This window comes from Podarcis bocagei (assembly GCF_964188305.1).
Source record: "Podarcis bocagei genome assembly, chromosome: 2".
Classification (NCBI taxonomy): Eukaryota; Metazoa; Chordata; class Lepidosauria; order Squamata; family Lacertidae; genus Podarcis; species Podarcis bocagei.
Window position 1 is genome coordinate 983,826 of NC_138126.1, and position 15,987 is coordinate 999,812.

General features: G+C 48.4%; 2 protein-coding genes and 1 long non-coding RNA gene across 3 annotated transcripts in view; 2 read left to right on the plus strand and 1 right to left on the minus strand.

Annotated features, from left to right (window-relative positions):
- The first annotated feature begins 1,150 nt into the window (after positions 1-1,150).
- The window catches only part of LOC308580639 (uncharacterized protein), an 88,253-nt gene continuing 73,416 nt past the window's right edge, over positions 1,151-15,987 (plus strand). The window contains exon 1 of the mRNA XM_081182590.1: positions 1,151-3,797. Within this exon, the coding sequence (XP_081038716.1) occupies positions 1,575-3,353 (1,779 nt within the window). The 5' untranslated portion in view covers positions 1,151-1,574 and the 3' untranslated portion in view covers positions 3,354-3,797. The remainder of the gene's footprint in view (positions 3,798-15,987) is intronic.
- Positions 4,350-5,404, minus strand: LOC308581367. The gene is made up of 2 exons (XR_014005014.1): positions 5,013-5,404; positions 4,350-4,602 (listed from the first exon to the last, which is right to left on the minus strand). It is a non-coding gene; the product is annotated as an uncharacterized lncRNA (long non-coding RNA).
- The window catches only part of LOC308579715 (uncharacterized protein), a gene marked incomplete at its 3' end in the record, with an annotated part of 192,928 nt that continues 189,734 nt past the window's right edge, over positions 12,794-15,987 (plus strand). The window contains exon 1 of the mRNA XM_081180647.1: positions 12,794-12,851. The remainder of the gene's footprint in view (positions 12,852-15,987) is intronic.

Consider the following 15,987-nt stretch of genomic DNA (forward strand, 5'->3'; position numbering starts at 1 on the left):
TAAATGGAATAACTTACCTTTGGTATTTTTAAATGTTAACTAAATGACGTAAAAAAGTGTTGGAACACTTTTACATTTCACATAATTTTTTAGTTGGCCGTGCTAAAAACACACCTACTCTTTTCAAACGCCAACGGCTAAACTGGCGGGCAGCACAGTCGCAACTGTTCTACTCACACATGTATAGACACATTTTGGTGATGTCGCAACACGAATACCATTTCTCGATATTGAAATATTGCTGGTGTGTCAATGTGCCCCGCCTCTCCCATTCCGCATTTTCAGAGGAGGGGGAAGAAGGGGAAAGTGTGTCCCACCAGATAATACTCCCATCCTCCCTGGCCATGGGCCATCCTTACTTGGGCAGGTGGTACTTTGAGTCCAACCACATCTGGAGAGCCAGAGATGCCTGAACTCAGCATAGAAGGTTCCTCTAGGGTTCAGTGTTACCGGGAATTGGTGAACCTGGATCTTAAGGGTTTTTGACAAATTTCCTAGGGATTATGATTGGTATCCAGACCCTAACATGCTAAAGCCAAGGTGTCCACACTGAGCAGCTTATTAACCCTGCTGGCCGCTGGGGAAGACCTTCTGAAGGAAATAATTTCCCCCAAAGTTAATTCCTTCCTTCTTCCGCTGCTGCTGCTGCTGCCCACACTAAAGGAATGTCTGGATGAAATCCCAGGGATGTCTGCCTCCTATTACAAAGAGATACAGTTGATATTCTAGAATAAATTGTGGCTGAGAAATAGTGACTGAGAAATACAGCCAGGGAATATGAAACTGATTTGAAGATTGGTTTGTTCTTTACGCATTATTATTATTATTATTATTATTATTATTATTATTATTATTATTATTATATTATATTCAGGTGGACACACCACGGGTTTCATCTTCTTTCTTTTCTTTCCCACAATCAGTGTTATTCACCTTTAACACTCACCTTTTTCAGTGTCACACATATTTTTATCTTGTGATCTTCAAATGAAGAGAGGTATAACAATTTACTAAGTAATTCCCAGTTGGAGCAGAGCTAGAATATCCAGAAGCCCTTGGCCACCCACGGCAAAGGAGGAAGAACAGTGAGAGAGGCCTGGACAGGGAATCTCCGCTAAGATAAGCCAGTGTCAGGAGGCGGGTGCGAGACCCGGCGGCATGTAATTATTATAAATCATAATTGGGGTGGGTGTCTCAATCTGGCCTTCCCAGCAGTCAGGCTCCAGCTGCTTTCCTTCTGCATCTCCAGCTCTCTCCATTCAATAATGCAAGGCTGAGGGATGGAGGTCCAACCCCAAGAACATGCTCCAACTGAGCACTCCTTCAACCGACCACAAGCACCAAGCCTTGTCACTAGACTTATATATGGGTTTCCCAAAATGGTCACTATGCACCTCCTGAGGCCAAAGGGACGTTAAAATAAGAGCAGGTGTTAATTATAATAGTACTTTGTTCTCTTCCTAGAAAACAAATAGGATTTTCTCCCCACCCCATCGAAAGAAGACAATGGAGAAGGCAGTCAGAATTCTGGTGGGCCACGTCCAATGGAATTAACGAAGAAACCATTTAAATAAATGGAGTGTGAAAAGAGAGAACATAAACAATTTGAAAGTATGGAGTGTGGAAAGAGCTTCACTGGCAGTGCAAAACTTAGAAAACATCAATGGACTCACACAGGGGAGAAACCATTTAAATGCTTGGAGTGTGGAAAGAGCTTCACTGAGAGTGGACACCTTAGAATTCATCAACGGAGTCACACAGGGGAGAAACCATTTAAATGCATGGAGTGTGGAAAGAGCTTCAGTCAGAGTGGACACCTTAGAATTCATCAACGGAGTCACACGGGGGAGAAACCATTTAAATGCATGGAGTGTGGAAAGAGCTTCACTGAGAGTGGACACCTTAGAATTCATCAACGGAGTCACACGGGGGAGAAACCATTTAAATGCATGGAGTGTGGAAAGAGCTTCAGTCAGAGTGGACACCTTAGAATTCATCAACGGAGTCACACGGGGGAGAAACCTTTTAAATGTATGGAGTGTGGAAAGAGGTTCAGTCGGAGTGGACACCTTAGAATTCATCAACGGAGTCACACGGGGGAGAAACCATTTAAATGCATGGAGTGTGGAAAGAGCTTCAGTCGGAGTGGAGACCTTAGAATTCATGAACAGAGTCACACAGGGGAGAAACCATTTAAATGCATGGAGTGTGGAAAGAGCTTCAGTGGGAGTGGACCCCTTAGAATTCATCAACGGAGGCACACTGGGGAGAAGCCATTTAAATGCATGGACTGTGGAAAGAGCTTCAGTCAGAGTGGAGACCTTAGAATTCATCAACGGAGTCACACTGGGGAGAAACCATTTAAATGCATGGAGTGTGGAAAGAGCTTCAGTGGGAGTGGACCCCTTAGAATTCATCAACGGAGTCACACAGGGGAGAAACCATTTAAATGCATGGAATGTGGAAAGAGCTTCAGTGGGAGTGGACACCTTAGAATTCATCAACGGAGTCACACAGGGGAGAAACCATTTAAATGCATGGAGTGTGGAAAGAGCTTCAGTGCGAGTGGATACCTTAGAATTCATCAACGGAGTCACACAGGGGAGAAACCATTTAAATGCATGGAGTGTGGAAAGAGCTTCAGTGGGAGTGGACACCTTAGAATTCATCAACGGAGTCACACAGGGGAGAAATCATTTAAATGCATGGACTGTGGAAAGAGCTTCAGTCGAAGTGCACACCTTAGAATTCATCAACGGAGTCACACAGGGGAGAAATCATTTAAATGTATGGAGTGTGGAAAGAGCTTCAGTCACGGTGGACACCTTAGAATTCATCAACGGAGTCACACAGGGGAGACACCATTTAAATGCATGGAATGTGGAAAGAGCTTCAGTCAGAGTGGAAACCTTAGAATTCATCAACGGAGTCACACAGGGGAGAAACCATTTAAATGCATGGAGTGTGGAAAGAGCTTCAGTCAGAGTGGACACCTTAGAATTCATCAACGGAGTCATAGTGGGGAGAAACCATTTAAATGCATGGAGTGTGGAAAGAGCTTCAGTCAGAGTGGACACCTTAGAATTCATCAACGGAGTCACAGTGGGGAGAAACCATTTAAATGCATGGAGTGTGGAAAGAGCTTCAGTCAGAGTGGACACCTTAGAATTCATCAACGGAGTCACACAGGGGAGAAACCATGTAAATGCATGGAGTGTGGAAAGAGCTTCAGTGGGAGTGGGCACCTTAGAATTCATCAACGGAGTCACACAGGGGAGAAACCATTTCTTCTGCTCCAAAGAAGCAGACACGGAGCAGTGGATCCAAACTACAAGAAAGAAAATTCCACCTAAACATTAGGAAGAACTTCCTGACAGTAAGAGCTGTTCGACAGTGGAATTTGCTGCCAAGGAGTGTGGTGGAGTCTCCTTCTTTGGAGGTCTTTAGGCAGAGGCTTGACAACCATATGTCAGGAGTGCTCTGATGGTGTTTCCTGCTTGGCAGGGGGTTGGACTCGATGGCCCTTGTGGTCTCTTCCAACTCTATGATTCCATGATTCAAATGCATGGAGTGTGGAAAGAGCTTCAGTCAGAGTGGAGACCTTAGAATTCATCAATGGAGTCACACAGGTGAGAAACCATTTATGTGCATGGAATGTGGAAAGAGCTTCACTACTACTGGAAACCTTAGAATTCATCAACGGAGTCACACAGGGGAGAAACCATTTAAATGCATGGAATGTGGAAAGAGCTTCAGTCAGAGTGGAAACCGTAGAATTCATCAACGGAGTCACACTGGTGAGAAACCATTTAAATGCATGGCATTCCCTGGCATAACCAGGAAAGGCTCTGTTCCCAGCTGCACGTCTTGCATGAGGAGGGAAGGGGGCACAGGGAAGAAGGGGCCATACCAGAGCATCTCAGAGCAATGTTGGGAGGGGGCACATGGTGATACAAGTGTGTGTAGAATGCTATCCCCAAAATAACGCAGGCGAGAAACAATATGGATGAGTATAATGTGGAAGGAGGTTCAGGCAGGTCCCAAACCCAGAGTGCTAAGCGTCAGCTTCCTCCAATTCCACCAGCTGCCCCAAGGCACGACCCCCCCTCTGGGCCCTGAGGGTGGAAAGCCTCCTTGCACTTTTGCAACTGGACATGATCCGAGGGAGTCCTCCTGCCAGCAGAGCACAATGCATACTATTGATGTAATTATCTTATTGTTGCTGTTGCCATCAAAGACTGGCTGGATGCAGAGAAGGGGGGGGGAGACCCTTCTTTTCGCTCTCCTAAATCTTCCACCATTCCTGCTTCATGCTTCACTGGATTCCATGAGTTTTAGTTTTATTGGGGGGGGGGGCTTTTCTCTATCCTCTTTCTCCATTCTATCTGACATGTCCTTCCTTCCTCGTCTTCTCTCCAAACTGAAAGGTCCCATACTGAACTGTGCACAGTACTCCAAATGTGTTCACACCATAGATCTCCATAAATAATTTCCATTCATCCTTAAGGAGCAGCCATGAGATTGGTACGTGTCTGTTTACATTCCAGCACAGTATGCTGGGAACTTCTGTTGTGCGTATAGCTTTTGCTTTTCTCTGTCTCTCTGAGAATACAAAGAGAGAGACAGAATGTTTCTTTGTCCTGATTTATGATTAATAAATCTGTAGTTGTAGTATGCTTCCACAAGCCTCACGCCTTCGCTCTGCTTATATAGTGTGCCCTGGCTTCGAAGCTTGGGTCGCTGATTTACATCGGAGCAGAGGCTGATGGGTCTTCGCAGCGGGACGGCTGGAAGGAGATGACCCACCTGGGACTAGCCAGCTGGCCTTGCGACCCTCTGCATGCCAACAAGATCTGCACTACAACCATTAGGAGAGTGGCAGGTGTATTTTCAATCGGTTCCCTAAACATCCCCAGCGTGAGATTTGCAGTTTCCCGAGCCAGTGCACACAGGGTCAACAATTTCCCAGAGTTACCTAGCATGACCCCAAGGTCTCACTCCTGGTCCCTCACCTCCTCCTCATCAGCCCAACGTGCATCTGTTTAATCTTGTTGACCATGAACTGGAACCCTGCCAGAACCAATGGATGGATGGTGCCAGCTTGGTTCTATGACAAAGGAACATGTAAAATGTCAAAAATAAAGAATTCCCCTGAAGGCCTTCATAGGTCTTCCAAAAGTTACTTTCTCTCTTTGACATCTGATGATGATGATGATAAATTATTATGGGGGTGTGTGTTCCACAGGGAGGGCGCCACTACCAAGAAGGCCCTCTGCCTGGTTCCCTGTAATTATGAGGGAACTGCCAGAAGACCCTCGGAAGTGGACCTCAGTGTCCGGGCTAAATGATGGGGGGATTTTCTTTCCTTGTGTTAGATGGATGTTGAAACAAGGTGTGATTGACTAGGCCATGTCTGGATCACAGATTTATAACCAAGAGCCACAATTGCTTTGAAGTCTCCCTGCTGGCAAGGGAATTCCAGAGCAAGGGCCCCAAACTAGACCCCAAGCAGCTATTTAAGGGCAGTGAGGGAAGAATTATGAGTTTGGAAGCCAGGAAGGAAGAACAGTCCTGGAGGAAGAATTATACACATCAAATGGGAAGAAATCAGACATTTACATACTGTATGGGATGCAGCAGGTGGTGAGGGGGGTTTTATACAGCCTTCTTTCTAAAGAAGCAGAGAGAAGCTCCAAAAGCCAGATATATGAGCAGAAATCAGGGCGAATGAGAAGAAATCCACTCAGAAAGCAGGGAGCCCGGGGAATCTGCCTCCTCGGCGCCTGAAACTGAGGCGAGGCTGAGATCCCGAAGGGCGGGAAGTTGGGAAAAGGCGGGAAAAGTCGTTGAGGGGAAGCAGCAGCGGGGGGAGGGGCTCCTCCTCTCTCGCCCCTCAGAGACACGACAGGGACCCTCTTGGGAGGGGGGCAGAAAGGGGTCTCTCTCTCCCCCCCTCACAACCCCATTGCAGCGGGGGGAGGGGCTCCTCCTCTCTCGCCCCTCAGAGACACGACGGGGACCCTCTTGGGAGGGGGGCAGAAAGGGGTCTCTCTCTCTCTCCCCCCTCACAACCCCATTGCAGCGGGGGGAGGGGCTCCTCCTCTCTCGCCCCTCAGAGACACGACGGGGACCCTCTTGGGAGGGGGGCAGAAAGGGGTCTCTCTCCCCCCCTCACAACCCCATTGCAGCGGGGGAAGGGCTCCTCCTCTCTCGCCCCTCAGAGACACGACGGGGACCCTCTTGGGGGGGGCAGAAAGGGGTCTCTCTCCCCCCCCTCACAACCCCATTGCAGCGGGGGGAGGGGCTCCTCCTCTCTCGCCCCTCAGAGACACGACGGGGACCCTCTTGGGAGGGGGGCAGAAAGGGGTCTCTCTCTCTCCCCCTCCCTCACAACCCCCTTGCAGCGGGGGGAGGGGCTCCTCCTCTCTCGCCCCTCAGAGACACGACGGGGACCCTCTTGGGAGGGGGGCAGAAAGGGGTCTCTCTCCCCCCCCTCACAACCCCATTGCAGCGGGGGGAGGGGCTCCTCCTCTCTCGCCCCTCAGAGACACGACGGGGACCCTCTTGGGGGGGAGCAGAAAGGGGTCTCTCTCTCCCCCCTCACAACCCCACTGCAGCGGGGGGAGGGGCTCCTCCTCTCTCGCCCCTCAGAGACACGACGGGGACCCTCTTGGGAGGGGGGCAGAAAGGGGTCTCTCTCCCCCCCCCTCACAACCCCACTGCAGCGGGGGGAGGGGCTCCTCCTCTCTCGCCCCTCAGAGACACGACGGGGACCCTCTTGGGAGGGGGGCAGAAAGGGGTCTCTCTCTCCCCCCCTCACAACCCCCTTGCAGCGGGGGGAGGGGCTCCTCCTCTCTCGCCCCTCAGAGACACGACGGGGACCCTCTTGGGAGGGGGGCAGAAAGGGGTCTCTCTCCCCCCCTTACAACCCCATTGCAGCGGGGGGAGGGGCTCCTCCTCTCTCGCCCCTCAGAGACACGACGGGGACCCTCTTGGGAGGGGGGCAGAAAGGGGTCTCCCCCCCCACAACCCCCTGGCACTCCTCTCATGGCGGAAGGGGAGCCCACCCTCTCCCTGCCGGGCCAAGGGGGTCTCTGGGCGCAGGAGAGCCTGGGGGGAGGAGGGGGGAGAGGAGAGGAAGCGCCCCTTCTCTCTCTCTCAGGCAGCCCCATGTCTCTCCCCCCCCCCGAGGCTGGGTCCATCTCTGGGCTTCACAGAGGACCCCCCTGGGCTGGGGGGGGAGGGACCCCCCCTGGCTTCCCCGGCTCAGCCCCTCCCCCGCTCTCCTGACCCACAGGGGGAGGGGCAGCCCTTCCCTCCTTCTCTCCCCGCAAACCCAGGTCACCCCCAGATATTCATGGAACTTTGGAGTGTCAGGCATAGCCCTACTGGCTTTAGCCCAAACGTAGCAGAGTTTTCCTGCACAGCGAAGAAGCTAGTTGCGGCAGTAATGACTAGTCAGCTAGACTCAGAAGAACTATTTACAGGATTTATTAAAAGGAGAAAATAAAACCAGCAGAGTTTCTGCATACAAATAAAAGCAAAATAAATCCTATCTTTCTTTCTCTCTCTCTCTCATAACCATACACAGCACTTCTAACTCCTAACACACCTCACATCAAACTGTGCTAGCAATCCCTAGATAACAGAGTTGAGTGCTGCTCGTTAACCAATCAGAGTGAGTAGTTTCTAGGTCAAGCAGACCTGGGCTTTCTGCCAAGAGTAAATTGACACCAGCTTGAGTTAATTGGTGAAGCTAGAATCTGCAAGTTTCCCACGAGAACCAATTAACAGAAACTGAAACAGAAACTGAACACCCCCTCACAGATTCTGCTGAACAATTAACACCAAATACACCTATGTAGGAGATTATTTTTCCAGCAAACCTAAACCCTTGCACATTCGCTTGTTCTTTACCTTTGCCAATGGTTTAGTTAACACATCTGCTACATTTTCTTCACTTGACACATAAGTACAGGTGATTACATTGTCTTGTACACAGCAACGTACATTTTGGTATTTTACAGAGATATGTTTGGAACGCGATTTGAAACCCTCTGTTTTACTTAATGTTATACAAGCTTGATTATCAATGTAAACTTGTACTGGTTCTCCACAATTTACATTTAAATCTGCCAACAAATGCTTGAAATAAATCACCTCGTTGCACAATTCACTCAATGCAGCATACTCTGATTCTGTTGATGACACACTTACAACGTCTTGCTTGCGAGACCGCCAGCTGATTAAAGCTCCACCGACCCTTATGACTAGTCCTGTGACAGATTTTCTATCTGGCAAATTTCCCCAGTCACTATCGCAGTAGCAACTCAACATTTCATCCTCTGAAGAATTTAATTGTAACATATAGCCAATTGTCTGTTTGAGATATCTCAGAACTTGTTTTACCCCTTTCCAGGCATTTAGTGTGGGTTTTGAGACCAATCTACTTAATATGCCTACTGCATAGCTAATATCAGGTCTGGACCACTGTGCTATATACAATAAACTTCCAATTACAGAGTGATATACATCAGGATGTTCAAATTCAGGACTCTCATCTATGTGAAGTGTTTTTATGAAACCTGGATCCATAGGCACCGCTGCCCCTTTGCAATCCTGCATCCTGTATGTAGTCAGTAGTTGTTTAACTTTGTTCTGCTGACTAATTAGGCAGCTGCCATCTTGGGCCCAGCACACTTCCAACCCTAGATATGTCCTAACCGGGCCTAAGTCCTTCACTTTGAACTTACTGGACAATTGCTTGGCAAATCTTTTAGTTTGTTTATCTGTTTTGCAGGCATACAAAACATCATCTACATAAATCAGACAAAACTCTTGATCACTGCCTGTACCACGTACATAAACACAATTGTCAGCTATACTCTGCTTGAAACCAAATGACACTAAGGCCTCATGGAAACATTTGTTCCAAGATCTTGCAGCCTGTTTGAGACCGTATAGAGCTTTGTTTAATTTCAACACTCTATTGGAACCTGTCTCATAACCAGGCGGTTCGGCTAGATACAGGTCTTCTGATATTGATGCATGTAAATATGCAGTCTGAATATCAAAATGGTTTAACAGGAGTTTTCTCTTTGCTCCAAGCGTTAGAATCAGCCTTACACTGTCCCCCTTAGCAGTAGGGGAAAAAGTCTCGTCATAATCTTTTCCAGGCCTCTGAGAGTATCCTTGAGCCACTAAACGAGCTTTGTATTTGTACTCTCCTGTCACCAGAGGTTTAAGTTTGTACACCCACCTGCAGCCTACAATCTTTGCCCCCTCAGGCGCTGCTACTGGTGTAAAAACCTTGTGCTCATTCAGAGAGGACATCTCTTCCTCCATTGCCTGTTTCCAGCGCTCTGCCTCCTCTTTTGGTAACTTTAACACCTCCTGAAAACTCTTGGGTTCTGCACTTACACTAAACACATTTGCAGTATCAGGAGAAAAACGCACCGGAGGCACTCCTTTGTTTTGTCTTTTAGATCTTCTGGGAGAAAATTTTTCTTCTGACCCACTTTCCTCCTCAGAACTATGACCTCTCTTTTGTTGCTTAGCAACTGGTCTCTGGCTAACTCCACTTTCTTGAGAGCTCTTATCTGAACTTTCCTCCCCCTCAGACTCTGACTCTCTGTGTCTACCTTCAGAGTCATGAAGCTCCTGGGAAGGTTCAAACCAAACCTCAGTATTGGCATGTAGTCTCTCCCAGCCACTATGTTCACAAAAACTGGCATTCCTGGAGATCACAATGCCATTTGTCCCTTCAGCAAAGCGGAAACCTTTTCCCAGCTCCTGGTAACCCACAAACACTAGCTGTTTGGTCTTAGGATCTCCCTTCTTTCTCATTTGTTTCGGAATTAATACCCAGGCTTTTGATCCAAACACATGCAAATGGTCAATTTTAGGTTTTTTCTGAAACAATTTAAAGTATGGGGTTGTACCTATTGTTTGGTGAAAGAGCCTATTTTGGAGATAACACGCGGTGAGCATGCTCTCCCCCCAATAAGACATGGGCAAATCAGCATCATCAAGCATGGCAAACATCATATCTTGTAAAGATCTGTTTTTCCTCTCTGCAACGCCATTCTCCTCTGGGGAAAAAACGTTCGTTTTTCTATGCCCAATGCCACGCTTTTGTAACCAATCTTTAAAGGCATTTGACATAAATTCGCCACCTCTGTCCGTCTGAATCCTTCTGAGTTTAATGGACAGAAATCTTTCCACAGATGCCACCCAGCCTTTAAACTTAGTGAACACATCACCCTTATTCTTCATGGGAAAAACCCAAGAATAACGCGTGGCGTCATCCACAATTGTTAGTGAAAAGCGCGATCCACCCCTGCTTACAGCAAATGGACCAATTACGTCCATGTGAACCAGCTGTAGCGGTGATTCACTAACTCTGTCGCTTCTGGGGTAAGAGACTCTGTGGGTTTTAACCATTTTACAGACATTACAATCAAGGTACTTGTTACAACTCTTTAAATTACCCCCATCAGCCAATTCAGACATTTTTAGTACACTTTTCCAGCAAGCATGCCCCATTTTCCTATGCAATAAGTGCACACAGTTGTCATGTATAGCTTTGTTATTCACTGCAGGCTGAGATTTACTGACTACTGCTGCAACTTGAGATCCTGCTTTAAGCCAAAACAAGCCTCCCTCTGACTTAGCAGTGCCTAAAATCTCACCAGCCTTCTTAATAATGCAACTGTCTCCTTCAAAATACACTTTAAACCCAGCTTTTAGCAAACAATCTACAGACATCAGATTGCTCCTTAATGACGGCACACAAAGTACATTTTGCAGGCATTCACGAAGACAAGGAACAAAAACTGCACCCCCCGAAATCACTTCGGAAGTACTTCCGTCTGCTAGAGCCACCTGGCTGCGCTGTGCTGAGTTCTTGGAAACAAACAATTCATCTGAATTCACGATGTGGCGAGACGCTCCCGAATCGACCACCCAGACCGCTTGTTTCTCATCAGCAATCTTGACCTCGCCGGTCACCAGCTGAGCCGACTGTTTTTGTTTGAAGAATTTCCTTTTACGCTGCTGCTGCTGCTGATCTCGTCTCTGCTCCTGCACCGGCAACTGAGACTTGACCAACTCCGGACATTGTCGTTTTAGATGCGCTGAAGACCCACATCGGAAACAACGCCTAACAGCAAACGCTGACTCCTCACCGGTACGCTGCTTTTGCTCCACCTCTGGCACGGCATGAGAACTCCTTCCAAACCGCCCACCAGTAGAAGTCTCTGCAGCCAACGCCCTTTCTTGCCTCTTCTGCCAATCTTCAATCAAACGCCCAGTAACGTAACTGACTGATAAATCATGCTCCTGCATGCCTTCTAGAGACAAAACTAAATTATCCCAGCTTTCCGGGAGAGAACTCAAAATAATAGCCACCTTCTCCTGCTGGTCTAAGGCACAGTCTCTTTCCTGTAGCGCAGCAAACTTTAACTGTAAACTGTGTAGGTGTTCCTGCATTGTAACCCCAGGCTGTAACATTGCCTTGTACAATGCCTTGCGAATGAACAGCTTGGAAACCGCTGTCTCACGCACATGGAGTTCTTTAAGTGCTTGCCACACACCTCTAGCTGTCTTGATTCCCCTCACATACGGCAACTGGGAATCTTCCAGCCCCAAGACAATTGTGGCCCTTGCTCTTTGGTCTTTATCGAGGTCTTCATCATCAGGCTTCATAGGAAACTTACTCACCACTTGCCAGAGACGATCCCTCTGCAGCACTGCCTGCATGCGTTCCGACCACAGCAAGTAATTGGAGTCATTCAGACGCTCAAAAGCCATCTGAACTGGTTGTGAGGTCATCTTGAGAGCGATGTCCCTGGAACCCGGAACCAGCTACTCACGACCACTGAGAGAGAAAACAGAAACCACAGCACCCAGCACTCGCACGCTGCAGCTGTTGTCCTTCTGTCCGCTGCGTCACCAGCTCACCACGGTCAGGAACCAGCCAGAAAACAACAACTTCTGGAACTACTGGAACCAACGCCGTTGATGCTGACACCACCACAACTCAGGCTGGCAGCACAATGCCCATAACCTCATGGAACTTTGGAGTGTCAGGCATAGCCCTACTGGCTTTAGCCCAAACGTAGCAGAGTTTTCCTGCACAGCGAAGAAGCTAGTTGCGGCAGTAATGACTAGTCAGCTAGACTCAGAAGAACTATTTACAGGATTTATTAAAAGGAGAAAATAAAACCAGCAGAGTTTCTGCATACAAATAAAAGCAAAATAAATCCTATCTTTCTTTCTCTCTCTCTCTCATAACCATACACAGCACTTCTAACTCCTAACACACCTCACATCAAACTGTGCTAGCAATCCCTAGATAACAGAGTTGAGTGCTGCTCGTTAACCAATCAGAGTGAGTAGTTTCTAGGTCAAGCAGACCTGGGCTTTCTGCCAAGAGTAAATTGACACCAGCTTGAGTTAATTGGTGAAGCTAGAATCTGCAAGTTTCCCACGAGAACCAATTAACAGAAACTGAAACAGAAACTGAACAGATATGATGCCCCCCCCTGGCCGCCATCTCGCCCCCTGCTGTGGGGAGGAGGAAGGAGGGGGGCCAGGTCCCCATGGAGCCCCCGAGGCAGCGCCGTCCCGTCCTCTTCCCATCCCAACACAGGGAGGGGCTGCTCTGCGGATGTAGCTCTAGGGGCAAGCACGTCCCAAAAAGAACCGGAAGTGTCGTCGCGAAATGCGCCGGAAGTGGCCAGACAGGGAAAGGGGAGGAGGGGCGTCAGTGGAGAACCCCCCCCCCGCCCTTTCTATTGCCGACAAGGAGAGCGGACTAATCCGGAGCCAGGGAGGCGGAGGACCAAGAGGTAAAGGGGGAGGGAGAGAAGGGGGGGGAATAGAGGGGGGGATAAGGGGGGAGGAGGATGAAGAGACCCCCCCGCAAGGAGAGCGCCCTCCCTGGGGCCCGTCGACAGGGGCCCCGATCCAGGCCCCGACCCAGGGGGGAAGGGGGGACCCAAGACCTGCAAGATCTCCTGGGCGGCAGCAGCTCCGCCAGACTCCCCTTTCTCTTTCCTGGGGGGCCGAGAGATGCTCAGCTGCCCTGGCGGGAAGGGGAAGGAGGACCCCAAGCAGGGCTGGGGGTGGGGCTGAGGCCCCCCATTCTCCCTGGGGTCGTGGGGCGCCTGGCTGGGGAAAGGGAGAGAGGGAGTCCAGGGAAGGGTTAATGGAAAAGGGGGAGGAGCCTCGACAGAGACCCCGCCCCTTCCATCACCTCTTATTCCCCAGTCTCCCTGCTGGCAGTCCCAGATCATCATTGCCATACAGGATTGTCCTGAATACCACCATTTGCTAGCCAAGCCCAAACCCAAAAGTCCCGCTGAGATGATGATTGATAATATTGTCATTTATCCATTTTAGACCCCTAAGTAGTAGCAATTGCAAGGACATTGTGCTGCTCTCCTCTGCACAGTTCCACCCCTATTTCAGGCCTTGTGGCTGATTTAAATGTTTAGCTGCTGATAACATGGCAACGTTTAGCAGGTGATATTGTGAGGTTTAGCTGGTAATAAACCACAAGTGATATTGTGAGTTTTGGTAATGATAACATTACGATCTTTATCTGCTAATAGCACTGCAATGTTTAGCAGGTGATATTGTGAGGTTTAGCTGGTAATAAACCACAAGTGATATTGTGAGGTTTGGTAATGATAACATTACAATCTTTATCTGCTAATAGCCCTGCAATATTTAGCAGGTGATATTGTGAGGTTTAGCTGCTACTAACATTACAGCGTTTAGCTGGCAAGTTATCGCAATGTTGAAAAGCAGGTGTTGCCTAGCCCTTGCACACATTGTGATTTGTAATATATTGCCAGCTCAGTATTAGGAAACAGTTATCACGATGTAAACTTCAAGCCAGTCTTGGACAATATACCAATATATCGCTCAGCTCTAATTATGACCTATATTTCTGACCCAGTGTAGCATTGCTGATTTTACCAGTTTGTCCCCAGGAATCCCTGGGGTCGTGGGGCGCCTGGCTGGGTCCCTTTTGGCTGGGGAAACGGAGAGAGGGAGTCCATGGAAGGGTTAAAGGAAGGGAGAGGAGCCTCATCAGAGACCCCTCCCCTTCCAGCACCCCTGACCCCCCCCATCACCCAGCCTCCCTGCTGAGGGTGTTGGCATTGCCAGATCATCTGCATTCACTACGACTTATCTCCATACTTTGGATTGTCCTGAATACCACCAATTATAGCCTAGCGCAAACCCAAAAGTCCTGCTAGGGTGCATCTTGGCTTGCCTGCTGATGAAACTGAGTGTGTGATGATTGATGATATTTTCATTTATCCATTTTAGAACCCTAAATAGTAGCAGCTGCCAGGACATTGTCCTGTTCGCCTCTGTATACTTCCAGCCTTATTTCAGACGTCGTGGTAGATTGCAATCAGGGTGGGTTTGATATAAATCAAATTGCTTTCAATCACAATTTACAATAAATCACTAGTCAGTATGATTCTATTTAAATCAAAAATTTCTGATTTGGTTACACTATTAGAAATACACAGACAGATAATTATGAAATCATTCTGAGGTTTAATAAGTTAACTGTCTATATTTGGACAACAGTTCTGTTGGGAGCCAGTGTGGTGTAGTGGTTAAGAGCGGTAGTCACGTAATCTGGGGAACCGGGTTCGCTTCCCTGCTCCTCCACCTGCAGCTGCTGGGTGACCTTGGGCCAGTCACACTTCTCTGAAGTCTCTCAGCCCCACTCACCTCACAGAGTGTTTGTTGTGGGGGGAGGAAGGGAAAGGAGAATGTTAGCCGCTTTGAGACTCCTGAAGGGGAGTGAAAGGCGGGATATCAAATCCAAACTCTTCTTCTTCTTCTTCTTCTTCTTCTTCTTCTTGTAATTTATTGGAAGGAGAAAAATAATCATTTCCTTAATAACAACTTAAATCATTTCCTTAATAACAACTTAAACCCCTTTGGATTGGCTTCTGCATCCAGGTGCCTATTCTGTACAGTTAAGTGTTAGTGCGGCTGTTGGAACCCAGTGGGATTGGGAAGAGGTTGCCAGCCCTGAAGAGCCTTCAGCGCTTGCCTCAAGTCTGACTTGCACAATTATTACACAAAGACCCCAAGATGTGTGGAGTATTCTGCTCACAAGGTTGCACTTTTATTTTTACTGCTTCACACTTAGCTACTTGTGCAGATCTCTTCCACTGCAAACCATCTGTTCATTGAACCTCTTGGAACTTAGAATTTAAGGGGTTGATTCTGTATATATGAATTTGTAAAGGAACAATGGGATTAAGGTTTCCTCTCAACTCTGTATGTTTATTTTATAACATTTCTCCTGTGAAGAAAAGGCATGTTATCTCTGCAGACAAAATTCACACTTTTGAGTCTGTGACAATATCTTCTCATTAGAAAAACCTCCCCAAATTATCTTACAGAATTCCCCCACCTCCCGCAGAAGCCGCGCGCTCTTTAAAGAGCACGCCGCTCTTGGGGGCTTTTCCCTGAGGAGAGAGAAGGGACTGACTGGCTGCGTCAGTCCCTTCTCCCACCTCGTAAAAAAGCTCGCAGGATCCGCACGCTCCTTAAAGGGTGCGCAGCTCCTGTGGGCTTTTGCGGGAGGTGGGGAATACTCCCAGAGCTTGTCGGGGCTGGCGGGGGAAGCCCGGGATGAAGGCTCGCTGCTGCCCTGCGGAGGCTTCGCGGGCTACCCCAGAAGCCAGAACAGCTAGAGAGAGTGCTGCACAGTGCTCCCTCTAGCTGTTTTAGCGTCTGCCTTAGTGGCGCAACGCCTCCGCAGGGCACTGGGGAGCTCTGCTTAGCGCTCCCTTTAAATAATATTTTCCCCCTTGAATTCCCCCTCTAGAAACTAGGTGCGCCTTATGATCAGGTGCGCCTTATGGAGCGAAAAATACGGTAGGTAGGAGAAAATAACAGAGGCCAACCAGAGTATATGGAGAAGCAAAGCGGCTAGTAATCCTG